Raw genomic sequence first — 26,732 nt, forward strand, 5'->3', positions numbered from 1 at the left:
ACACTTCCTTATTTTCTTCCAGAGTTCCAGTAGCTTTGCAGAATATAAACATTATGTTGAAATGCTACATTGCATGCATTAATGTGTTCATTTCATTAATTCCATAAATGAAGTCACCTTTCACATATACCACCTGTACAAATTTCCAATGGGATTTGAAGAGTGAAAGGCACCTCTAGAACTACTTCTTTATATCCTGGGTCACAGTTTAGAATTCAATCGTTTGACATCTGAAGGGGGAGCACATAGATGGATGAGTAGTACAGTAGCAAGGTGAGTTCTTCATGGAGAATTCAAAACAATTCTTGTGAAAAACATCTAAAGCATAGTAATCTAAAGAAAGTATACCATTAACTTCACCAGTGGTCAGAAGTTTGGCCTTGTTAATCTTTGGAATAAAATGCTTAGGTGAAATAGTTTATAATCGTTATGGAAGGAATGTGGATAAAACAAAACATGAGTATTGATGAACTAGTTATTAAAAGGTTCTGCACTTTCTATATATTTTTTAATGTTTATTTATTTTTGAGAGAGAGAAAGATACAGAGCATGATTGCTGGAGGGGCAGAGAGAGAGGGAGACACAGAATCCAAAACAGGCTCCAGGCTCTGAGCTGTCAGCACAGAGCCCAACATGGGGCTTGAACTCATGAACCGTGAGATCACGACCTGAGCTGCAGTTAAACACTTAACCACTGAGCCACCCAGGCTCCCCCCTGCACTTTCTTTTTTTTTTTTTTTTTTTAATTTTTTTTTCAACGTTTTTTATTTATTTTTGGGACAGAGAGAGACAGAGCATGAACGGGGGAGGGGCAGAGAGAGAGGGAGACACAGAATCGGAAACAGGCTCCAGGCTCCGAGCCATCAGCCCAGAGCCTGACACGGGGCTCGAACTCACGGACCGCGAGATCGTGACCTGGCTGAAGTCGGACGCTTAACCGACTGTGCCATCCAGGCGCCCCTGCACTTTCTATATTAAAAAAAAATCTGTTAAAAGGGGCACGTGGGTGGCTCAGTCAGTTAAGCCTCCGACTCTTGGTTTTGGCTCAAGTCATGATCTCATGGGTTCATGAGTTTTAAGCCCCACGCTGCCGCACAGAGCCTGCTTGGGATTCTCTCTCTCTCTCCCTTTCTGTCTGCCCCTTCACTGCTCATCCTCTCAACCTCTCCCAATATAAATAAATAAATTTTAAAAGTCTGTAAAAAAGCTTATGTGAATCCACAGCTATTAATCATGCACAATTCCATTTAGATTCTAATTTATTGAAAATGCTCCATTTCAACCATACCTCTTATTTTGTGCTTTGCCACTTAGAGTGAATGAAGAAATATACAACAGAATTTAGGGAACAAAATATTAATTGCAAAGTTTATATGGAGAGACAAAAGACCAGAATAGTCAACACAATATTAATGGGGAAAAAGAAAGTCAGAGGACTGACACTCCCTAACTTCAAGATTTACCATAAAGCTAGCAAAATCAGGACAGCATATAGTCAACTAATGTTTCGGAAAGAAGCAAAGATAATATAACAGAGGAAAGGTAGTCTTTTTTTTTTTTTTAAGATTCTCCTGGCACCATCTTGCACTGGAAATTGCTGGGAGGACCCAGGCTGTGCATGCAACCAAACTTCACTCCTGCCCTTCAATATATACCCCACAGGCTCCCCAAGGATAATCTTTTCAACAGATGGTGCTAGAATAACTAGACAACCACATATAAAGAAAAGAATCTAGGCACAGACCTTATACCCGTCACAAAAAATAACTCAAAATGGATTGTAGATCTAAATGTGAAATGCAAATCTATACAATTCTTAGAAGATAACATAGAAGAAAATCAAGACAACTTTGGGTTTGGCAATGACTTTTTCGATATATCACCAAAGGCATGATCCATGAAAGAAACATTTGATAAGCTGGTCTTCATTAAAAATAAAAACTTATGCTCTTTTGACACTTGTCAAAAGAATGAAAAGACAAGCCACAGATTGGGAGCAAATATTTGCAAAAGACCTACTTGGTCAAGGAGCGTTATCCAAAATATACAAAAACCTCTTAAACTCAGCAATAAGAAAACCAACAACCTGACTAAAATATGGGCCCAACACCTCAATACACCTCTCACTGAAAAAGAGATAAAGACCACAAATACGCATATTAAAAGATGCCCCACATCATTAGGTCATCAGAGAAATGCAAACTAAAACAACAATGAAATATCACTACGCTAACGATTAGAATGGCCCAAATCCAGAACACTGAAAGCACAGCTGTGAGGATGTGGAGGAACAGGAACTCTCATTCATTACTGTGGAGAATATAAAATGGTACAACCAGTTCGGAAGACAGTTTGGCAATTTTTCACAAAACTCAACATACCCCTATCATAAGATCCAGCAATAATACTCCTTGGTATTTACCCAAATGAGTTGAAAATTATGTCCACCACAAAACCTGCACACGGATGTGTACAACAGCTTTATTCATAAATGTCAAAACTTGGAAGCAACAAGTAAATGAATAAACTGGTACATCCAGACAATGCAAGATTGTTCAGCACTAAAGAGAATGATCTGTCAAGCCATGAAAAGACATGGAGGAATTTTACACGCTTATTGCTAAGCACAAGAAGCCAATCTGAAAAGGCTTATATATGATTCCTACTATATGACATTCAAGAAAAAGCAAAACTATAGACACAGTAAAAACAAACAGAAGCAAACAAAAAATGTTCTTACCATGAATTAATGGGGAGGAATGGATGAATAGGACTTTTAGGTGAGTAAAACTACTCCGTATGATACTATAATGGAGGATACATGTTATTACCCATTTGTCAAAACCCACAGAATGTACAAACTAAGAGTGAACTGCAGTGTAAACTATGGACTTTGGGTGATAATGTTGTGTCCATGTAGGTTCATCAGTTATAACCAATGTACGGCTCTGGTACAAGATGTTGATAGTGGGGCTATGCATGTGTGGGGGCAGGGAGCATATGGGAAGTCTCTGTACCACCCTCTCAATTTTGCTGTGAACCTAAAACTGCTCTGAAAATAGTCTATTAAAATGGTACTAATTCAGAGTAATCTTAAATTTTATTAGTTTCCTATAATCAAAGAGTACTTACTTCAAAACATTTGTTTTTGGATCTTAATAAACTATCACTGGAGTGTGTATGAATATTTCTATGTGTGTGTCAGAGTGTATGTGTCTTCGTGTGTGTTTAAGATAAGACAATAAGACAGTGTTATCTTTAATATTTTCTCACACTCAAATGATACTCAACATTAACATATCAAAAAATAAGATGCGTTCTTAGCACAATGCTTTATAAAGTTATCCTGTTAAAAATACTTTTGTTTTTCCTTCAGAGTCAAACTGTAATTACCAGGAATCTTTGTAATTAAAAAAAACACCTATCCTCCAAATGAATGTATTTTATCTTACTTTGTTGAAGCTTCATGTCAAACATCAAAAGAGTGAATGTTGAATAACCATGATTTAGTTATAAGAATGCAATTTAATTGTGTGAAGAATAACACAATCCAAGAAACTGTCTCGAGCCTTAAACAAGGAAATGGTAGGTAAATCCTGGAAGGAAAGTATCACAGTAACAAAACAAAATGAAAACACCTTAGCCCAGTCCCAATTACAGTATATGAAGCAAACTATTTTTAATTCTGGGTTTGGAAACTTTTTTTCTTTTAGAACTTCTATCCATTGTATTTAATTGGTTCCTTGAACTTGCCCTTCCCTCCCATGGCCACTAATTATGCCCCACATTTTTATCATCTTGCGAGTATATTAATCTAAAAAGTCTAATTGGTCTTCATACTCCTAGCACCTCTTCTTGCCAATTCAGAGTCTGGTGTTACAAGACTTACTCTCCTAAATTCACACATATAACTGTGCTTTAAAATAAAATTGATTCTTTTCCCAATCAAATCACAAGTTATTTTTCCAACCTTGTATTCCAATGCTTTACACTGGACTCCATTACTCCTCAAGTTTACCTTGTTCTTAATTACATCATTGTCTCGGTTCACTCTAATAATGCAATAACATTTCCTTCTGTTTGGTTTTCTCTGTCACCCTCTCTCTCTCTCTGTCTCTGTCCTGTTTCTCTCTTTCTCTTTTTATCCCTGATAAATAGCTATTCTGTTTTTTATGTCTGGTTGAAATGTTAGACTTTTAAGTGTTCTTTGCTAACATGAGAAACAAACTCTACACTCCTGACAATATACCCTCTTAACATTCGTTTAAGTACTAGCCAGTTGTATACATACATCTGTTTCTGCTATAAAGCCTATGCATTCCTTTAAAGAAGTAATCAGACTTCTTCATTTTTCTATCTCCAATATCTGGCATTCAGTAGATATTCAATAAATACACATTACTGCTTATCTTTGTGTTATATATTTTACACATTTATATGTGTGCATGACTGAACTTGGCCTTTTGGCCACTTGCCACTTTTATATAAAGTCTATTTCTTGGTTTTACATCTGAGCTTGTATTAATAAAAGGGAAATGTTAACCTAATTCATAAAATTGGAATCTATGGCTTTTGGGGGGAAGCATCAGGGCATGTTATCTCATCCAGCCTTCTCTATCTCTAGTAGACCTCTTAACTACAGAAGGGACTTAATTGCTCCTTAAATATATCTAACATTTATGCTTCCACAATATTGCCCAGTAGCCATTTAGCACTTCTGTTGGTAGTTTTCTTACCCCAAATTCATCAACTTTACCATGAATTCTTATTACTCTTTAACATGGCAAAACATAAAAACCAGTAGTATGCTCATGACTAGACATAAATAGATGCTAAGTTCAAATATTTGCTTTTTTTAAGGAAGAGAATGAGCTTTAAGATAACATAGCACATAAACAAAATGCAAGTTGCTGAATAGCGTACCCATTATAAAAAAGGAGAAACATGTATCCATTGGAAGCTTTTCCTGAAGCTCCCTCCTGTCTAGGGAAAACATTTAGTTATGTGTTCCATTGTGCCAAGGACAGACTGGTCCTTTCCAGACACTTACCCTCTGACAGCATGAATAAGTCTCAATGATGGATAGGCAGTTCGCACTTTCAGTTTGTTCTTAAGGATTAATGCATTAACCCACTCCACGTGCTTCTCTCCTCCTTTGACCATGAAAGCAGGGATCCAAAGGACACTGTCATTCAGCATGGAAAGTCTATGCACAAATTTTTCTCTGTCACTCTCATTCCGAAAGCCTCCAAATGCTCTTTGTACAACTGATGGATTCATGGTAATAAAATCTGATTTAGTTCCCACATCTGCAGCAAACTCCACCACAGGGGCTAGATTACACCTGAAGAGGAAAAAAATTAATGGACAAATGAAAAATTAATATGAAACATTAACTCCTAAAACAGTGTACATAAAAAGAAGAATGGGGAACAAGCATTTTTTTTCCTACCATGTTAGAAAAATAAGATAATCTGCCTGATAAAATTATATTTTCAGTAAGTTATCATATATTCAGGAATATTATCTTCAATAAGGATGTGCTCTCCTAGTATAGGGCTCAAACTGTCATTGATATTAATTCGGCCTGTTGTCTAAGAATACTCTTTGTTGCTATCTTCATAAAACCACATGATATGAATTCCTAATAGTTGAATTTATGATGGTAAATTCACAAAAGCTCAGCTGCCGTGCAGTAGGCAACCTAAAACCACATGCTGTTCTCTAAGTAAGTAAAACACACATTAGACTTGATATTCTAATTCCACACCACTTGTCAAACTTAGGTCATTTTAATAACTTTATAAACATAATTAAGTGAAGGTGGCTTTTCTGTATCCTGAGGTCCAGTAAAAGTACAATTTGCTATAGCATTTTCCACAACCATATTTTTAATTGCCCTCTACAGCCCTAAATGGGAAAGAAATGTAAGAAAAGTGGAATTATTACATTTAATATGCCTTTTTGAGATATTAAACAATTCAGAAAAGCCCTTATTATCAAATATCTTTCTGTTCCTTTTGAGCACATCATCAAAATGCACATTTTTTTCCCCTGCTATCAGGCCGCATATGCTTTGTGGAGGAGGGACAGAATTCCATGTCCTGTTCTCCCCACTGAAGCTCCAGGGTCTCACAAAGTGCCTGCACCTGATTTCATTCTTACATCGCAAGAAAGCTTTGAAAGCTTTGAAAAGCACCTTGAATTTTGTCTTCAATCAAATTTTGATGCTTCTTTGATCCTATCACATAGGTGTTTGGATACTTGACTTAAAAATAGTTTTAAAATGTTTTTCATTTTCTAAAAAACGTTAATTTGTACGTGAAAAGTTAGATATTTAACAAGTAATAGTTTGATAATTTATAAAAAAATCATTTGAATCTATTCAATCTACCCCTTCAAGAAAACACACACACAGTACATACACGCAATTTCTTCTTTTATTTTTCTTCCCTAATATCAGCCTTTAAAGAAAAGGGGAAATAAACTGATTTCCTCTTTCTGTATTTTTGTGGGTTATAATGCATTATGAAAATTTCTCACATTTCCCTTCCTTGTGCTCTTTGCCACTTTAATTTAATTCTCAAACAAGTCACATTTAATTAAAGGGTGAAGTGTGTGCTCCACTATTTAAAATACTGGCTTGTATATCCTTCCTTTCCTTATCTCTCTTAATTAATATATCTTATTACTTGCTAGATCTCTGACACCATTTAGCTACCATAAGGAACAACTCACACAATTCAGCAAAGTCTGTATTATTTAGGATGAGCTCCTCAGAGAAAACAAATAAAAAATAACGCATCATATTGTTTAGAAAATATTTTTTTCAAGTTATATATATTTAATTATACCCACTACAGTGTGTGACATTTATTTGTCTTTAGCCATGATCCATGCACTATATGAGATTAGATATTATTCATTCCCATCGCAGTAAGAATATTATGGAGGCCATCATAATATTATGAAGAATATTATGAAAGGAATAGCTACATGTGAACAGAAGCCAAAATGGACATCTTACTGTGGAACTCACTGTAGGTTGAGGACATAATTATTTTTCAAGTCCTAAACTGTGTTTCATACCAACTTTAAAAATAGTTAAAATTCTAACCAAGTTGATTGCAAGATGAATTTGAATACTTCAGGGAACATGCATTCTGAACGTCAGTATTACAGATACTTCTCCTTCCTCAGGTAAAAATAGACAATGCTTGTTAATGTTACAGTTAACATAATATGTCTTCCCCATCAAATTCCTCAGCTATTCTTTTCAGAGGATTTCTACTGTAGAAAAACAACATCTCTACTTCATTTTTTCTATAATTGTTAAAATTACCAGAGCCAACCGAGTTAGAAAAAAAAAATACCATTCTACTGCATTATCTTTTCAGGGGAAAAATGTCACTTACTTTATGATTTACATTACTTTTTCTTATCACAGATTTAAAAACACCCATACTGGAGCACCTGGGTGGCTCAGGTGGTTAAGCGCCTGACTCTTGATTTCAGCTCAGGTCATGATCTCAGAGTTCATGGGATCAAGCCCCACATTGGGCTGTGCTGGCAGTGCAGAGCCTGCTCTGGAATCTCTCTCCCTCTCTGTCTGCCCCTCCCTTGCTTGTGCTCTGTCTTTCCCTCTCTCTCAAAATAAATACATAAATATAAAAAAAAATAAATATTCCTAGTCCCATGTTGGCCAACATTTTTTTTTAGGATTTTAGAATTGACTTTTAGAATTGACTCAGCATGTTTCTTAAACATAAATGTATGGCCATGTGTCTTTTAAGAACTAATAGATTCATCAGTGATGTTGGGTGTTGAAAAACAGGTACTTTCCAGTAGGAAGCAAAAGTAAACTTAGAGAATAAGAATATTTTTTGAGAATAGGGTTGATCTAGGAGACCAGCCAATGTATATGATGCAAGGAATGCTAACTGATTGTACTGTTCACTAAAAAAAGCAGGAGGAGATGAAAGAGTAATTGATTCACATGAACTCTATTGTAAAGTTTTTATTACCTAAGCACAGTGTAACCAGGCTTGTGAGGGATGGAAATAGAAGCACTGAAAATAGCACAACAGAAGGACACATCATAAAATATAATCTACATTAGCTCTAGGAGTCCAGTATATTCATTTTCCTTGGAGTGACTATGTCTGGTTTTTCACTGGAAGGAAAGACTAACATCGTGTCCACATGTGGTCAGTAAATTAACTACTCTGTGGTTGAGTCAGATATTTAGTCATATAATTAGCTGAATGCCACATAATCGGGGCAAGCATTATAAAACCCAAAATAACCAACCAGCTGTGTTGCACTCCCGCAATTCAGTAGACTTGTTGTGAACTGCATAGTGTTACTAGTAGCAATACTGCTGACTGAGCAAGATTATGAATAGATCTGCAATCAAACATTCTGCATCTTTCTTTTTTCTAAAATCTTCTGAAGGATTATAATACTCAAAAGTATCCAGAATGTGTAGCAAGCATTTATGAATTAACACATTAGTTTTCATTTAATTCTTAATCTCATAAAACTGATCAGTGGCCAATTTTTAAATGAAGGATTTCTGTGAGTCAAAACTACTGAGTACATAAGAATATTAATACACTCAAACTCTATTTCTTTAACAAGATTAAATTTTGTGTACTACCTGACTATTTTTGACATATCAAAAACATGAAAACAGGTATTCAGAATTAGGTATGTTGGCCAAACTCCCTGTATACTCTAAGCTACCCAATTTTAAATTTATTTGTGTTTATTTTCCATCATTAAAAACCTGCAGGAATGTATACTCTAGACCTCTGAAATTTCTTCTTGACCTCACACCAGATGTGATTGCCTCTCAACATTCCTTTTATATAGAACTGAAAATACTTTCATTTCTTTCAATGCTATAGAAAATGTTTTACATTAATTTTAATTTTAACTCATTTAATTTTTTAAGGAAAAAACTCTTATTTCATGTGTAACACCTCAGGATCACAGAATTCCCTAGGGACATGTCTTTTAATTTGTCAATATTCTCTGCATGTCCTTTAAGTAATAGCTCAATAGTCTAAGCAACTAGAAGTTCCCCCTTTCAACAGCTCAGCAGATTTGTCTTGAGAGTTCATTTTTCAAATACTATACTATATTCAAATACTCAGAACTCTTTTCCCAGCTATTTTACTATTTGTGCTATTTTCAAATTATATAATCTGGCCAAAAAATAATCTTGACCATTATTGTTAGTAATACCCATAAGATAAGGTTCATTCATTTAGCTGTGCGTTTATTCATCCCAGGGGTTGTGTTATACACTTATGCTAGCTATAGAACTAGTCATCCACAATACTAAAGTAAAATAGTGTGTGCTGTGATACAGGAGGTTGCTAATCACTTCTTTAAATGAATAACATAGATTAATGAGCAGAAAACAACAATGAGTGGATTATAGACCAAATTGTATTCTTTTTTACCATTTAATGTTCAAACAAGTTCCAAACACATGATTAACATCTTTTTTGCTCTCTTGGCCAGTCCCATTGTGTGTGTTTCTACACACACAGGTATCAACACTGTTGATACACAGGTATCAACACTGAAATATCTCAACACAAACTATCATTACCAAGGGAACCATGTTTGTCAACAGACTATGAAATGTGAGATAACCTCTTCTCTTTTCTGCCCTCAAAGGAAGCTTATGGTTCATATCCGCTCCCATCCTGCTTTTGAGTTGAAGAGCCAAGAGAACAAAGAATCTGTGATACCTATTTCTTTCTTTCTTTTCTTTTCTTCTTTTTTTTTTTTTTTTAGGTTTTGTGGTTAACCTCTCCAAATGGCTAGAGGAAGCTAAAACATGCAACCTATCAGTCAGTCTTGCTGACTTTGTTGAGTGACTGTAGTAAGCCCTGAAAAGACCTAAAGCCAATAATTTTTGCAATATTTTATGGTAAGGAATAATATTAGCTCTACTCAGAGATGAGAAACTAAGGACAAAATCGTTAAGAAACATGTCCAAGGACATAGTGCATATAAAAGAAAAGCACAACTGTCTTAGAATGATGCAGGATAGCGGTTTTAATTGACACTATTTATACATGTGATTTCTTTCAGAATCAGAGAAAATGTCAATATATTCATCCTTCATCCCAACCTTCCTATAGAAGAAAGTGCAGACTCCCAGGACTTAAGCATATTATACAAGTCCATTCAGCCATATGTTCCCCAAATCCTGAGAAGTTATTAAACAAAGCGTTTTATGTATCTAAACCATAAGAATAATATTTATATTTCACATCTCTTGAAGGAGAGGATTTTCAGAATGTCGATAAAATAATTAAGTATCAAACTGATATGACATTTTGAAATTTGAATCATAGGATTAACAGTTAATTTATATGTTGCATACCATCATGTAGTAAACAAAGTGTAAGAAATAGAGATGAAACATCATGTTGAAGATTTGCGTTTCAGTGTGATGGATGCACACAGAAATACACAATCACACATACACATATCACATTTTATGCTTGATCAGATAACAATTAATGGAATCCTCAATTTGACAGAAATAAAAACAAATGACACTTATGTTGTGAAAATAACTAAGTGACAAAACAGAAGAGGAAACTTTTTCACAAACCCAGATTTGTTTACATTACTGGCAAGGGTGGGAAAAACAGTGCCATATTATTTCCAGGGAAATCACAGAATTGAAAAAAAATTCAAACTCATTCTAAAATACAAAAATGAGAGGGGCGCCTGGGTGGCTCAGTTGGTTGAGCGTCGGACTTCAGCTCAGGTCAGGGATCTCGCGGTCCATGAGTTCGAGCCCCGCGTCGGGCTCTGGGCTGATGGCTCAGAGCCTGGAGCCTGCTTCCAATTCTGTGTCTCCCTCTCTCTCTACCCCATCCCCGTTCATGCTCTGTCTCTGTCTCAAAAATAAACGTTAAAAAAATTAAAAAAAAAAAAAAATGAGAGCACCTGGGTGGCTCGATTGTTCAATTGCCTGACTTCAGCTCAGGTCATGATCTCACAGTTTGTGGGTTCAAGCTCCGCATCAGACTCTGTGCTGACAGCTTGGAGCTTGGAGCCTGGAGCCTGCTTCAGATTCTGTGTCTCCCTCTCTCTGTGCCCCTCCCGCTCGCACTTTGTCTGTTTCTCTCTCTCTCTCTCAAAAATAAATAACATTTAAAAAAAATTGATACCGAGAATTACGTTAGGCTATATTATTCCCACACTTCTGCCAAATCCAAAATGGAGTCATTGTTATATTATCAAATAATATATTAATAATATATATTAATAATATATTTAATAATATATTAAATATGCATCCAGTATGTATGCAATTTTGGCTTAAACTTTACGAATAAAAAGTATTTGGCTTAGTTTCTGCCCTCAATCATCTTTTTTTTTTAATGTTTATTTATTTCTGAGAGAGACACACAGAGAGAGAAAGAGAGAGAGACAGAGACAGAGAGAGAGAAAGAGAGAAGCTGGGGAGGGGCAGAGAGAGAGGGAGACACAGAATCCAAAGCAGGCACCAGGCCCTGAGCTGTCAGCATAGAGCCCAACGAGGGGCTTCAACTCACGAGTCGTGAGATTATAACCTGAGCCAAAATTGGACACTTAACTGAATGAGCCACCCAAGCGACCCCCTCAGCCATCTTTTTAAGAGTAGTTATGTGGGCATTGGTGTTCACATCCCAACCTGCATGGCTTTGGGCAAGTTACTCAAACTCTCTGAGATCCAACTTTTTCTATAAATGATGCTACTAACACTGATTAAAATGCTATGAGAAAATTGAAACAAAATATCTGAATTTCATCTTAGAATTGTTTGCTTAGAATTGGTAATAAATATTAGCTTATGGTAATCATTTTTTTTATATGCCCTTTCCTTTTGCAACCTATTATGAGAGATAAAAGGAATGCATGTAGGCAAATTAAAGAGCATGTAGATAGAAAAAACTTACTGAACAACAGTGTGGGGAAAAAAGATTGACTGATAGCACATGTGATAAACCATTTTGGCTGGAGTCGAGCCACTCTTCCCCCTTCCCCCTCCAAAAAGAAACTAATTAGGATTTAAATGGTTGACTCAGTGGTTGATTAAAAATGACTTGAATATTAGACAAAACAAATCTAACTTCATAGGCAATATGAAAACTATTCAAGCTCATAAACATGGCTAAATGTACTTAAGAGAATAGGACACATATATGCAGGAAAAACTAGAATAAAGTTCTACAATTAGGACTTTGACACAATTCTTAAATAGAGAAGGTCTTTTATTACTACAGCAAGAAGATTAATAGCTAAGTTTTATTTAGCATTGATTGTGTGGTAGAAATTGTTCTATTTGCCTTTTTTTGCTGTTTTCCTCATAATAATTTCATAAGACAGGCACTCTCATTATGTTTCTCCATTGATGAAGTAACTGAGTCGTTGTAAGTTGTATAAATTTACAAAGCTCGTAAAGAGTAAGGCAGGTTTTAAGCTCTGAAACATCGTGCATCAATTAAGTCCTGTGTATGAAAAGGAAGAACTAGACAAACGAATATAGATATCTTTGTCACAAGTTCAGTTTCACGTGAATGTGATAGAGCTGTATCTTTGATCATCCCAGTAACTTCACTGATTCACACATCTGATCTGAAGGTCTGGTTGGCTAAAGGAAGTGAGAAAGTTACATCCTTCCTCACTCTTCTGTAAACACTCCTCACCAAAGGTGGGGTCTTGGATGGGAGAAGATAACTACCCAGGCATGTGGAGATTACTCCTTGGCAGGGATATATAAACAGCTGTGTTCCTCTGAAAAACAATCAAAGCAAGTAAACATGAAAAGGAATGTGAAGGGGAAAAAATATGCAGATTATGGAAGAAAGGTGAGGCAATTAAAAGTAGAAGGGCATCCGGGTGGCTCAGTGAGTTAGGCATCCAACTTTGGCCCAGATCATGATCTCACGATTCGTGGGTTCCAGCCCCTCATGGAGCTCTGCATTGACTGTGCAGAGCCTGCTCAGGATTCTCTCTCTCTACCCTTCGGTTGCTCTTGCTCTCTCTCACTCTCTCTCTCTTAAAAAAATAAGTAAGTAAGCTTTAAAAAAGTATATATACAGAGACTAAGGAAGGAAAGGGAGGGAGGGAGGAAGGAAGGAATAAAAGGAAGGAAGAAAAGAAGGCAGCGGGCTGGTGGTGACATTTATTTATTTATTTATTTATTTATTTATTTATTTATTTATTTATTTTAAAGTTTATTTATTTTGAGGGAGTAACAGAGAGAGAGGGTGAGAATGAGAATCCCAAGCAAATTCTGCACTCACAGCACGGGGCACAAACCCACAAGCCCATGAGATCATGACCTGACCCGAAATCAAGGGTCAGACATTCAACTGACTGAGCCACCCAGGCACCCCTGGTGGTGTCATTTAAAAGCACAAGACTAAAATTCAAGTTGAGACTCTATGTTAACATCAGTGGACTACATTCTCTTCTGTAAAATAAGGAAATTGTCTCAGGAGAGAATGAGATGTACAGTCTACTCAATGAGTTTAATTTTGAAAGAAATACACTGAACTGTTTAGATGTTCAGTTTCTTTCTCTTCTGGGGACTTCTTTCTCATAAAAAAGTGTTCTCATTATGAAAAACTAATATGAACAAGAGGTATTGTTGGAAGAAAAAATCTCCTGGATTTTAAAATAATGAAAGGATACTGAAAAGATCTCACAACAATATAGAGAATACTAGAAGGCTATTAGTAACGGTAACAAATTTAAATGTAATATAAAATACAAATATCTCCTCTTATATAAAGCATTGGTTTAAAAATAAGGCCTATTCCAGTGGAAAAAAATAAAAATAAAAATAAAAATAAGGCCTAAAAAGTATAGACTCACTCGAAGACTTCAGCTTACACAGGTATCTTGACTCAATGGGCCTCTGCCTAGACTCTCACCATGAAATCTAGCATATGAATAGACAAGAGTCTGGGAAATCAGGTGACAGTCAAAGCTTTTCACTCTGATTCCACATTTTTAATCAATCTCTGACATTGATCATTCTTCTTGGAGCCTGCTTAACTTTGAGTAGTATGAATACTTACAAATCATCACCTATTTTTCAAGAAAAGAGGAAAAAACTGGAGGAGCGATAAAAGGAACTATAGGAGAATTAAAAGGGGAAAGTAAGGCATCAGAAGGGTAATGACTTACAAATATATTTTTCTCAATTAAAAAATAAACTCTCACAGCCTCTGGTTGTCAATGCACAGTAATGTGCAATAAGCAATTTAGAAGGAAAAAATTTTAATTGCTGTCCTCTATCTGGGGCCTGACAATATATTTATAAAAGTTCATAAACCTCCTGAGCATTGTTAAAAACTTGTCATTATATGACACAGATTTTAAAGGAATTTAAAAATGATTTATTAATGTCAGCCTTTATCACAATTAAGAATTTGCATGTGATTGTTTTTTCACAAAAGTAAATATGTAATGTATATAGGGTAGCAAGATTAATATTTATTTGAATTACTGTAAATGTTACTTCTTGGAATTGCATATAGAATGAATCCTAAGCATACCCTCAAAATGCTTCCTTTGTAATTAAAAAAACATCATTTTTATTTTTCTGAAGACGGTGTAAAGAGAAAATGCTGGCCATTGTTGAGAAATTCCCTGTTCGTTATCTTGGGTAAAAATTCATGACTGGGGAATGTTTAAGACATGGGAGTGGGAAACCAAGCAAGAATACTTAGAATATATTTTCAGGTACTCTTGTCATAATCAGGGGACTGGACTACCCTATTGATCAATGGTTGCTAAGCAGTTACTACTGTTTTAAAGACGGAAGAACTGATTAAGCATGAAATGTATGTCCTTAAAAGTTACGTTGTGCATTAAAAAGAAGGAAACGGGATTCACAAAACATTATAGTTGATATTTTAATCACCCAAGAAAGAAAACCAAGGCAGAAAAACTGTAACTTCTCATTGTAATTCATGGTGTTAATAAACAATGTACACTATGGTCATTACAGAGGCTGTGGGAAACACATCTGAGTTTGCTAACTTTTAGTGATTATACTATAAACTTGTCACAACAACATAGCTTTGACATTTAATTTTCTTGTTTAAGAAAAGAAAAAAAATTGATTTGTCATTATAAGTTATGAATATATTTTTTCATTTTTTTGAAAGTACAACTAAGGGTTGAAAAATAATTTCTAACTTAGTATATATGATTTATTCCACACTAGGCCCTGGAAAGACAGTTGGTAGTATGCTCAGAGGATTTAGGGATTCTGGTACCAATCAAGTATTCAGAAAAATTGTCATATTATGAGTGAATAAAAATGAATGTTTTATTTTCTGATATAACAAAGTAGGCCAAGGCAACTTCACATTCATTAAATCATATTTATTCTAAGTAGAACTTCCTTATAGTCTGTTTTAGTAGAAAATCACATTTTGACTTGGCAGAAAGGCCTTGATCTCCATATTTCTTTCATCCTCCATATCTGATTCAGAAAGTTCCTCTCAGAAAATCTCTCCTGAATAGGGGTGCATGGGTGGCTCAGTCAGTTAAGTGTTTGACTTTGGCTCAGGTCATGATCTTGTGGTTTGGGAATTTGAGCCCAACGTCGGACTCTGTGCTGACAGCTCAGAGCCTGGTGTCTGCTTTGGATTCTGTGTCTCCTTCTTTCTCTGTTCCTCCCCCACTCGCATTTCTCTCTCCCTCTCTCTCTCTCTCTCTCAAAAATAAACATAAAAAAAAGAAAATCTCTCTTTAGTATATTCTTTCTTCTCTATTCCTATTGATATTTTCTCAGCTTAGTCACCACCATGTTTCTTTGGACTTTTGTTGCAATGATTTGTTAATTAATTATTTTTTAAACTACTAGCTAGACCCAGTGGTGGATCATGAATTATATTTGGGGTCACTGATCATCATTTTTAAAGAATGTTAAAGAAGAGAATGAAAATATTAGAAAATGACAGTGTTTCTTGCACATCATTTTATGAAAATTTGTTGAAGGTTTGTGTGTGTGTGTGTGGCCTATGTAGTAACAGCCATGGAAGCAGTAGTAGGAGTATATCATGATGTAAGTTGTATTTCTTACTTTGCATCTTTATTAAACAGAATTGAAAAACATTGCTCTCCAGTTTTTTAACACAAAGACTCCAATTTTATTATTCTGTTTCAAGGATGTTATCATCTTATTGAAATGCACCTTTGATCACATTTTTATCCTAACCAAAAATTCTTTGCTGATATCAGTCCAGGGCTTTCATACATTGTCCCTACCCTTTTCAGAATTTTATTTCTATAAGCCCATTGCTTATCTTAAATCTGAGATAAGGCTTCAGACTACTCCATATATATCTTTTCTATGTCCCTTTATTTATGATGAGGTCTCGTCCTGAAATGACCTCCCTCTCCAATACACTCTAGCCTCTAATCCAAAAAAGTTGTGTTTGTTCTTACAAGTCAAAGGTTAATATCCATTGCAATGCTTTACAGTATTTCTTTGGCAGGAAAAATCACTGCCCCTCTACTGTTCTAAAATATTTACTAGTACCTTTATTCAACCACATTTGAAAAGTTATCATATTTACTTGCTTATATAGTGTTGATATCTTTAATGAAAGTAGTAGAGCTAACCATAATAATAATGAGAGTTACTCTGTGTATCTTGTGTATGTGAACTGAGAACCTGTGTACAGCTATTTGATATCTCAGTCTTCTAATAGCACTGCTGATGCTCTAAACCATGTCCTGAAAACATGCAGAACTGGGTCAGAGGTTAACGTAACTTTGGAAAATGGGCAATTTTGTTTGAATATATTTCCTCATTTAAAGGGGACAGGCTCTTCTGGGCTTCTGATGGTACATGCCAAAGAAAACAAATCTACTACCTGGATTGGGCCCTCAGGGTGTCTTGTGAGCTCTGCACCAAATCTTCTGATACCTGTACAGTTGCTTCAATTTTTATTTTTAACATGTTAGTTCTCTTAAACATGTTACAGATGTCCCATTAGACATTTGATAAAATGTGTTTAGAGAGATGAGCTCAAGGAAACAAAGGGTGCGGTACCAATAAATATGTGTTAAGCTGTGTTAAGATGTGTTAAGAATGACTGCTTTTACTTTGTTTTAACTGAAAGTGTTAAAATGTTTAACTGTCAGAAACTGTGCTAACTAAAATAGACCAATATTGGAAAAAAATCATCCTTTTAAGTTGGAATTATTTAAACTGAAACAAGAAATGTGACCTGTTCCACTGATGTATCTAGTTTAGGTAACTAGTGTTTTCAGCAAGCAGAGCAATTCATTCAAAACGAGTTAGGAAGACAGGAGAAGCTCTAAAGACGGATAAAATTTTTTCACTCTGATGTTTTAAAATACCCATAAGTCTGAATTTACCCATAAGAAGAATTAGTACATAGGGATGGTAAGTGGAAACAAGAAACTACCAGTATTCAGCATTCTTCCAATTGTGAGGACCCCACCCCCTTTATTTTATTAAAATATAACAAGTTTCAGTTGGTGGTTTGTAAAAATGAAACTCCCACTTCTCTCTTACCCGGATAGTGTTCTTTTTTTTAATTGAACACCACATAAAATATTGAGATAAGCTTAAAAGCCTATTATGCATTAAAATTGACAAAGACTTAGAAATATCCTTATCAGGTAACTAAAGAATAGATCAAAAATATTGTAAATATAAAAGGCACCAAATTAAGTATTCCAAATATTAGTACTTTTCTTTTTTTAATTTTTTCAATATTTATTTATTTATTTTAAAAATGTTTTTAGTGTTTATTTATTATTGAGAGACAGAAAGACACAGAGCATGAGCAGGGGAGGGTTAGAGAGAAGGGGGAGACACAGAATCCGAAGTAGGCTCCAGGCTCTGAGCTGTCAGCACCGATCCTGATGCAGGGCTCAAACTCACAAACTGCGAGATCATGACATGAGCCGAAGTTGGTCGCCCAACCGACTGAGCCACCCAGGCACCCAAATGTTTATTTATTTTTGAGAGACAGAGAAAGGCAGACCATGAGGAGGGAAGGGGCAGAGAGAGAGGGAGACACAGAATTCAAAGCAGGCTCCAGGCTCTGAGCTGTCAGCACAGAGCCTGACGCGGGGCTTGAACGAACGAACCATGAGATCATGACCTGGGCTGAAGTCAGACGCCCAACCGACTGAGCCACCCAGGCGCCCCGATAGTTTTCTTAAGATACATATAGAAAATCATGCTTGGGGAATTTGAAAAATTAAAGTGAAGGGCAAGGCATACATATATACATGTTAAAAAATTAAGGATGATTATCAGTGATCTTGATCATTGGGACTAAAAAGCATGAAAAGCACATTCACACGATACTTTGATAAGATGATGAAAACAAAGATTAAGGACAATAATAACCATAAAAATACAATATTCTTGGAAAGGAAATTATTTTTCCTGTTCCAAATAGAACTGTCTTAAAACTTAGTTTCATTCATTTGTATAATTAATTCCTTCTGTCTCACTGGCAGCAATACTTTGTTCCTAGCTCTATTACTATTGCTACTTTACTATTTTTTTATTCCTCTCCATGTCTATCTTCTCCATTGGACTGCAAACTCCAAACAGATTAGACCGTGTAATTTATCTTTATTTCCCTAATATCTACTGCAGTCTCTCAGGATTTGGCATATAGTGGCTGCTTGATAATTATTTGTTGAATGAAATAATACTTGTTGAAATTATGTGACAACAAATTCATAGAATGACTGCTTTTACTTTTAAACTTTAAATACATGTTTCTATTTTTTGAAATAATGACAATTAAGAGCCATATATTTATGCAAAAGATTATACCATTACTCAAAAAATTATGGGACTCTAATATTGAACTTCTTTCCTGAACAAGTTATGGATCACAGTAGAAAAATCATTCTCAATTATTTATGAGATCACTATGCTTTTGACGCAAGACCAATTTCTTCAGTCTGATCATTTGCACAATTCATTAAATATAATAACAACTACTAGTTATAACCTTTTGTCAGATGCTATATATAAGTTGTTCAAATCTTAAAGAACATTCACATAATTGAGTTATCTATAATCATGTTTTAAAAAAGAGGGGGGAGAAAGCTTCAGTTTACATAGCTTCAGATCTGGGATTTAAACCCAACTTTGAATATAAAACACTACAAATTCAACAAACGGTAGCTACACTTGTGAGCATGGCATAATGTATAAACTTGTTGAATCACTATGTTGAACACCTGAAAGTAATCTAACATTATGTGTCTACTATACTTCAAATAAATAAATAAATAAGTTGGCCCAAAATGAAACTGAAGTAAATAAAACAAAACAACAACAAAACTACAAACCTAAAATTTAGTGCACAATACCAAAGCTTCAAATGATTTTGATGCTTCAAATGATTTTGATTATCCAAAACACATTGTCCCCCGCCCCCCCCCCGTCTCCCTCCGCCCCTCACACACACGCGCGCGCGCACACACACACACACAATGCTTGTCACTAATGAGAAAATACACAAAACTATAGGCTACAAAACTCTATAAGTTACCCTAGCCCTAACTCTAGCCTTATTTTATTTATTTTATTTTATTTTTTTAATGTTTATTAATATTTAGGGGCACCTGGATGGCTCAGTGGGTTGAGCGTCATGCTCTGTCTCTCTCTTTGTCAAAAATAAATAATAATAAACATTAAAAAAAAAATTTTTTTTAATGTTTATTTATTTTTGAGAGAGACAGAGACAGGATGTGAGTGGGTTAGGGGCAGAGAGAGAGGGAGACACAGAATCTGAAGCAGGCTCCAGGCTCCGAGCTGCCAGCACAGAGCCCGACGCGGGGCTCGAACTCATGAGCTGTGAGATCATGACCTGAGCTGAAGTCGGACGCTCAACCCACTGAGTCACACAGGCGCCCCTCTAGCCTTATTTTATGCTCAAAATCACTCAGGTACTATTACAACTGAACCCAACTCTTCAGATTGCCAGGATATCATCTTTCTCACCTATCTCCAGATTTTTAACCACTTTTTTAAAATATAATTTATTGTCAAATTGGTTTCCATACAACACCCAGTGCTCATCCCAACAAGTGCCCTCCTCAATGTCCATCACCCACTTTATCCTTCTTTTTAAAGTAAAATGGTTTTGTTCCCAACTTTAAAACAGTATTTGCATTCACTGCATGGGGAAATGCATACACACACACACACACACACACACACACACACACTATCACTACCAAAAACAGAAGTTAAGCTAACTCAAACGTAAAACACTTTTAAGTTTCCCTCTAAAAGATAGTCACTGTTAACATCTGGTACCATACTGACTGCCAATATTCTAAGAAAAAAATATTTCCAGTAATGGCATAAGTCAAACAACATACTGAAAAGACTACATTCTGTAGTTCCCAGAATTTTGGTGGATGCCAGTAAAGTAGATATGGGAAGTGGGAGGTCTGATCTCTTAGAAAAATGTCAGGGTCCTTTCCCCAAAACTATACTAAATGATGTTGATGTAAAACAACTTCTCTTCCTTTTGATGATACTTGTATTTACTAGTTCTTCTTTATTTATTTTCTGTGTACCATGACTTCCCAAGGCCTTGACCTTATCATATTTACCAAAACCTGTATGAATCATTAAAAATTAGTTTTGTTTTTCTTTGCCTAAGAAGTGATACTCTTCTCTTAATTTTGAGTCTAACATTTGCTTGACTACATCAGGAAGAAAGGCAACACTCCTGGACCAAAGGAAACAAAAGCCAGATTACAGGATGCAATATTAAGTGGACAATATTATTTCCACAAATTGACTGATGAGAAGCAAATTTATTCATAAAACATGGCAACCAGAAGGAAAAAAAAATTGAAACAACAGTGCAAGTTGACAGAACCTATTTGAAAGGTGTCTATTGAATCATAAGAAAATAAAGTCATAGAGTTTCAGAGCCAGAAAGAAATTTATGAGACCATCTAGTTCAACTGACTCATTTGGTATATTGGAAACCTAAAACCCAAAGTGATTTACATTACTTGTTCAAAGTCACACAGCTATATTTAATGCCGATGCCAGCAGGAGGATCCAGGTTTCTGAACTCTCGAATGACTATTATTTCAATTATACTTCAATGGAGAAAATGTACTGCTTAGCAACAATGACCATTTAACTGCAAATATTTACATCTTCTGTGTACCTGGGTCACAGATGTAATTTTCACATCATGAATATACTACAAATACATTAATCCTAAACCATCAGAAGAAAGATTTACATTTACTGAATAAATAATTTGTACTTGAATTTATATCAGTCAAGTTCACACATTATCTCATTCTACTTCTATACCCACAAAAAATAGAAGGATGATTTTATTTACATTAAATGTGAAGAAACCATGGCTTACAGAAGTAAATAGATCATTTGAGACTGAATATATATATATATTAAATGGAAAGGCTAAGACTTGAAATCAGATCTATCTGATTTAAAGATTTATCTCATTGATGAAGGTGTTAACTCTCTTGAGAGAAAAGGTCTTCAGTTTCCCCCTCATTTATCTGGCCTTAGGATATTTTGGGATCCTTTTTGCACACACTAAATAGATATTAAAATAAAGGAATTTCTAGGGTTCCTGGGTGGCTCGGTCAGTTAATCATCTGACTATATCTTGGCTCAGGTCATGATCTTGCAGTTGACCAGTATGAGCCCTGCATTGGCTCTGCACTGACAGTGTGGAGCCTGCTTGGGATTCTCTCTCCCCCTCTCTCTCTCTGCCTCTCCCCCAATCGCTCGCTCTCTCTCTCTCTCTCTCTCTCTCTCTCAAAATAATTTAAAGGGCCACCTGGGTGGCTCAGTAGGTGAAGCATCTGACTTCCACTCAGGTCATGATCTCATTGTTTGTGGGTTCGAGCCCCACATCAGTCTCCATGCTGACAGCTCAGAGACTGGAGTCTGCTTCGGATTCTGTCTCCCTCTCTCTCTGCCCCTCCCCTGCTCACACTCTGTCTCTCTGTCTCTCTCTCCCTCTCTATCTCAAAAATAAACATTAAAAAAATTTAGAAAAGGGAATGCCCCACAAAATGGTCCATAGATCATAACTGGAGAAACTGCTCAACACTATAAATTCAGATTGGTGTTTCTTTTGTATTTCTGTGATTTTTTAAATTGTTCTTCCCACCTTATTGAGATATAGTTGGCATATAATATTGTGTAGGTTGAAGGTATACAACATGATGATTATATAAATACAAATATATGTGTGTGTGTGTATATATATATATATATATATATATATATATATATATATTAATAACTGCCAAAACAAAGATTATTAAAATATCCATCATCTCACATAGTTACCATTTCGTGTGTGTGAGGTTTTATTTGTTGTTGGATTTGTTTTGTTAGCCTACTTTGAAGAATGGCTGGTGCCTTGTGGAAATATCAGACATTAAAATGGCATTCCTCATTCTTTTTTTTTCATGATAAGTTATCAAAATTTGAAATTTACCCTAATAAAAACAATCTGTCACTGGTTTTCATGTCTCAGAGTAAACATACAACTGAAGACCTCTTGATCTAGTACAGCACAAACTGTTATTTCTAATTTAAAAAAATATAAGTGTTTCCAATCTTAATTTAAAAATAAAATATTAAGCTTTGAGTAGGAGAGAAAAAAGCTCTATTGTTGCTTCCTTCCCTTACTGTGTGTACTCAGGAAAGTCACTCAAACTCTTTTTTTCCCTATGGAAAAACAGTTTGTCAACCTAAGCCTAAGTAACTCAGAGGAACCAATAGGAATCAGTTTAGTTTCTTCAAGATTCATTTTTTGTCATCCAAAAAAATGTCACATTTTAAAACATAGCACATTCATATTTATTATCATTTTCCTTTCCATTTAGTATACAGTCCATATCATTCCTTTATTTTTTTAATTTGCCTTCCACTCTAGCTCCACTGTCACTATCTTATTTTGCCCTCATTATCTCTACCTTTTAGACTTAGTCGTATCATTTTTATCCCTCTCTAATTTATCTATTACCTAGAAATCTTCCTGTAATTTAAACTGGCCACGTCATTCCTCTACTGAGTGGCTTTACAGACTACCTGCAAAATGAAGTCCAAGCTCCTTAGCAAGGCACCAGGGACCCTTGTTACCTGTCTCTCAGCCTCCTTCTCCAGCCTCACCTGCTTCCATTGACCCATACAAACTTCTATTCTAGCATGCTGAAACGCCCCCACAGGACTGGAAATGCCACTTTCTTCCACACTCAGGTCCCTCTGTGCATAATGGATCCAGTTGGGACTTGGTCTCACTCTCCTTTCTCTCCTTTCTATATTAACCTTCTCAGTCAACTCAAGTGCTACTTCCCTCAGGAAATCATCCTTGACCATCAGCTTATGTCTCCTCTCTGCCTCACCACAAGTGCTTACTTCTCTGTATAACTCTCATAAAGCAATGCACACATTTTTGATCATTACTTTATTTCCTACACTGGACTGTAATCACCTCAAACTTAGAGACTTACTCCCCATTTTTGTATCTCCACTTCCTGTTAAGTAGGCAGATAAAAAAATGAAGGTGTTAATGAATAAATTATAAGAAAGATCAAAGCTATGCTATGCATCACTTGCAACAATAGGTGCTGAAAGTTTGTATTTGATTTTGGAGTAGATATTTTGGGCCTATGTCTATTACAGATGAGTTTGCTAGTTGAAAAATAATAAATACTTTAAACCCAAAACTGAAGCCATATTTTGAAAATCTATAGAAGGACTGATCAACTGTCCATTTGCTAATGCTCAACTCATATCAGGAAATGATAATCTCCACAACAGTTTATATTAATATGAATTATATCAACTTTCTCTGTCCTATGAGTTGGATTTAATCACATTTTGCCTCCTCTAGTAACTTCCTTATTCAGTTCTCTTCCTGTTTTTATCTTTGATTTATTTATTATCATGGTCCTTTAATCTGTAAATATGCTATGCTTATATACCTCAAAGTATATCCCACTTCTGCTTACAACAACAATAAAACCCACACAAGAAAAAACAAACCAACAAACTCTAAGGAACTTTCTTGAACTACAGGATGCTATGTAAATCCTTAATAGGGTATAATGATCCTTCATCTTATAAGCCCAACATACCTGGACAATTTCCTCTTCCACATTGTTTCTCATTTTGAACCTAATAGTTCAATGGTCCCAAAAACCTCTACCTAACCGAAGATCATGGAAAGTATTTGTCTTTATGCTTACTGGTCTCTTTGCCTTAGATTCCTGTTTTCCACTTGTGGAACGACAAATCATCTAGATGTACCATGATTGACTTATGCTTTTTTTCATGCATACATGTTATACAATTCCTTGATACTCAAGCAATTGTTTATGTTTGGATAGATTCCTACAACTGCAAATAGTAAATAAAGGAATACACTATTTGTAAGTTTTGGTAGACATTATCAAGCTGATTTTTTCAAGTAATTGTATCAATTTATGTACTTGAAAGCATTTCACAGGAGTTCCAGTATCAACACAACTTCGCACTGAATATGAAGAGTTTTAAAAGTCCTTGCCAGACTGATAGATGAAAAATTGTATCTGTTTATAATAATGTGTTTTTAGAAAATGGGCTATGCATTGTAAGTCAAATTTCTAAAACTTAAAATAGTTAGTCATTGTCATTTCCATTAAAAAAATGATCTCTTCTAGATAAAGTCTTTTTATCCAAGGAATGATGTCGTTAGGAAAAAAAAAAAGTCAGACTTTCACCTCAGATCACAATCCACAATGAAGTCCATATTTGGTTTTATGTTAAATTTTAAAATTCATAAATAATTATATAAAATGGAAATTCTGCTCTCTACCCAGAACATGAATTGTATGATTAAATCAATAGAAATCATAAAGATAATTAGTTTTGTAAAAACTATAAAATTTCAAGATCAAAAATATGAATAAAATATTAAGTAAAAATATGGTAGGAAATATATGGAGTAAATATTGCATATGCAATGGAACTATCCCTAAAATATAAAATATAAAGTGGTTATTTTAATCAAAAAGAATGTTTTAAAGTTTATTTATTTTTGAGAGAGAGAGACAGAGACAGAGCATGAGTGGGGAGGGGCAGAGAGAGAGGGAGACAGAATCTGAAGTAGGCTCCAGGCTCTGAGCTGGAGTAAATTATGTGCTGTCAGCATAGAGTCCAATGTGAGGCTTCAACACACGAACCACCAAATCATGACCCAAGCCAAAGTCGGACTCTTAACTGACTAAGTCACCCAGGCACTCCTGATAAAAAAAAAAAAAAAGTTTTTAAGTCTTTCCAATGCCTTGGACCTGACTCATTACCAGAAACTTAGCTGTTTGCAGTTAACACATTTGAGTTAAGGACAAACATATTCTCTGTGAAGGTGGAGGGGAAAGAATTAAGGCCATTTTCATGAACATTGAGAAAAGCAGAAATATTTTTCTCTCCCAGAAAAGAGTCTATTTTGCTGTAAGAGTTACATGCATAGAAGGGCAAGAGGATGATTTAAAGTTTGCCATAAATTACCCACTAGTGGAGAATCAAGAACTGACTAGGTTATGAAAATGCATTGTATCAGTCAAGGGGAATAAATTCCTCCATCTTGTTCTTTTTTAAAGACATATTATCCCTTCCTTTAGGAAACTAGATCATCATAAAGTAAAACATTTTTATCTGATTGCCTCAGTTTCCTGAAGAAATATGTATCTTCACTACAATTATTTCTAATATTATGTACTCAGATTTTACAGATGCTCCTATCTAAGAAGTGTTCCTGTCTGTGTCTTTGCCTTTCATATTTATGTTATTCAGTGTCAACTATATACATATTTGATGAATTTGGAGAAAGTTTATCTTCCTGTATATATCAGACAATGAGAATTTGCATTTCTAGTCAATGTCCATGTCTATTGGGAAATGCACTGACAAATTTAATTTTCAACTACAACACTTAAACATGATGTGTTTTAGTATCATTCATCATTAATTATTTTTATAGTTTATGCATTTCTTTACTATATTTCCCAGCTGACACTATAAAAACACTTTGAAATGATAGGCATATATTATTATTATCACTGAACAGTGGAAAAATTAGACATTTGTTTAATATTATGCTTCTATTAGCAGGAACCCAGCTTTTTGACATCTAGGATATTTCACTATACTATCCTTCATATTTCTGTATTTTCTTCTTAATTGTAAGTGTTTCAATGACTTTTACTTATATATGACTCCTCTTAACATACTAATTTTGAAATCCAGTGTTGTATGAGCTCTAAGACAACAATACATGAACACAAACTGTATTTTTCTTAAGTCCTACATTAATTCTTTCATTCAATAAATATATAGCATATACTTCAGTATATCAATTTTGGTGCTAGATCGTGAAGATACAGGCTAAATAAATTAGACATATTGGGAGTTCCAGCTTACCTAGAGCTTAGTGTCTACATATACTGAGATGTCCAATACATCTCAAACCTTAAAGCACATAAGAATCACCTGAGCACTGTGACCAAATGCACATTCTGACTCAACAGGTCTGCTGCAAATTCTGAAATTCTGTATTTCTAACACGCTTCCAGGTAATGACAGCATTGGTAGTTCAGAAGTACAATTTGAACAGCAAGGATTTACT

At 35.1% G+C, this 26,732-nt stretch overlaps 1 protein-coding gene across 1 annotated transcript in view; it reads right to left on the reverse strand.

Annotated features, from left to right (window-relative positions):
- Window positions 1-26,732, reverse strand: part of ST8SIA4 (ST8 alpha-N-acetyl-neuraminide alpha-2,8-sialyltransferase 4) — a 100,606-nt gene that overhangs the window by 49,905 nt on the left and 23,969 nt on the right. The window contains exon 4 of the mRNA XM_042944453.1: window positions 5,051-5,344. Within this exon, the coding sequence (XP_042800387.1) occupies window positions 5,051-5,344 (294 nt within the window). The remainder of the gene's footprint in view (window positions 1-5,050; window positions 5,345-26,732) is intronic.

The sequence above is a fragment of the Panthera leo genome, chromosome A1 (genome assembly GCF_018350215.1).
Source record: "Panthera leo isolate Ple1 chromosome A1, P.leo_Ple1_pat1.1, whole genome shotgun sequence".
Classification (NCBI taxonomy): domain Eukaryota; kingdom Metazoa; phylum Chordata; class Mammalia; order Carnivora; family Felidae; genus Panthera; species Panthera leo.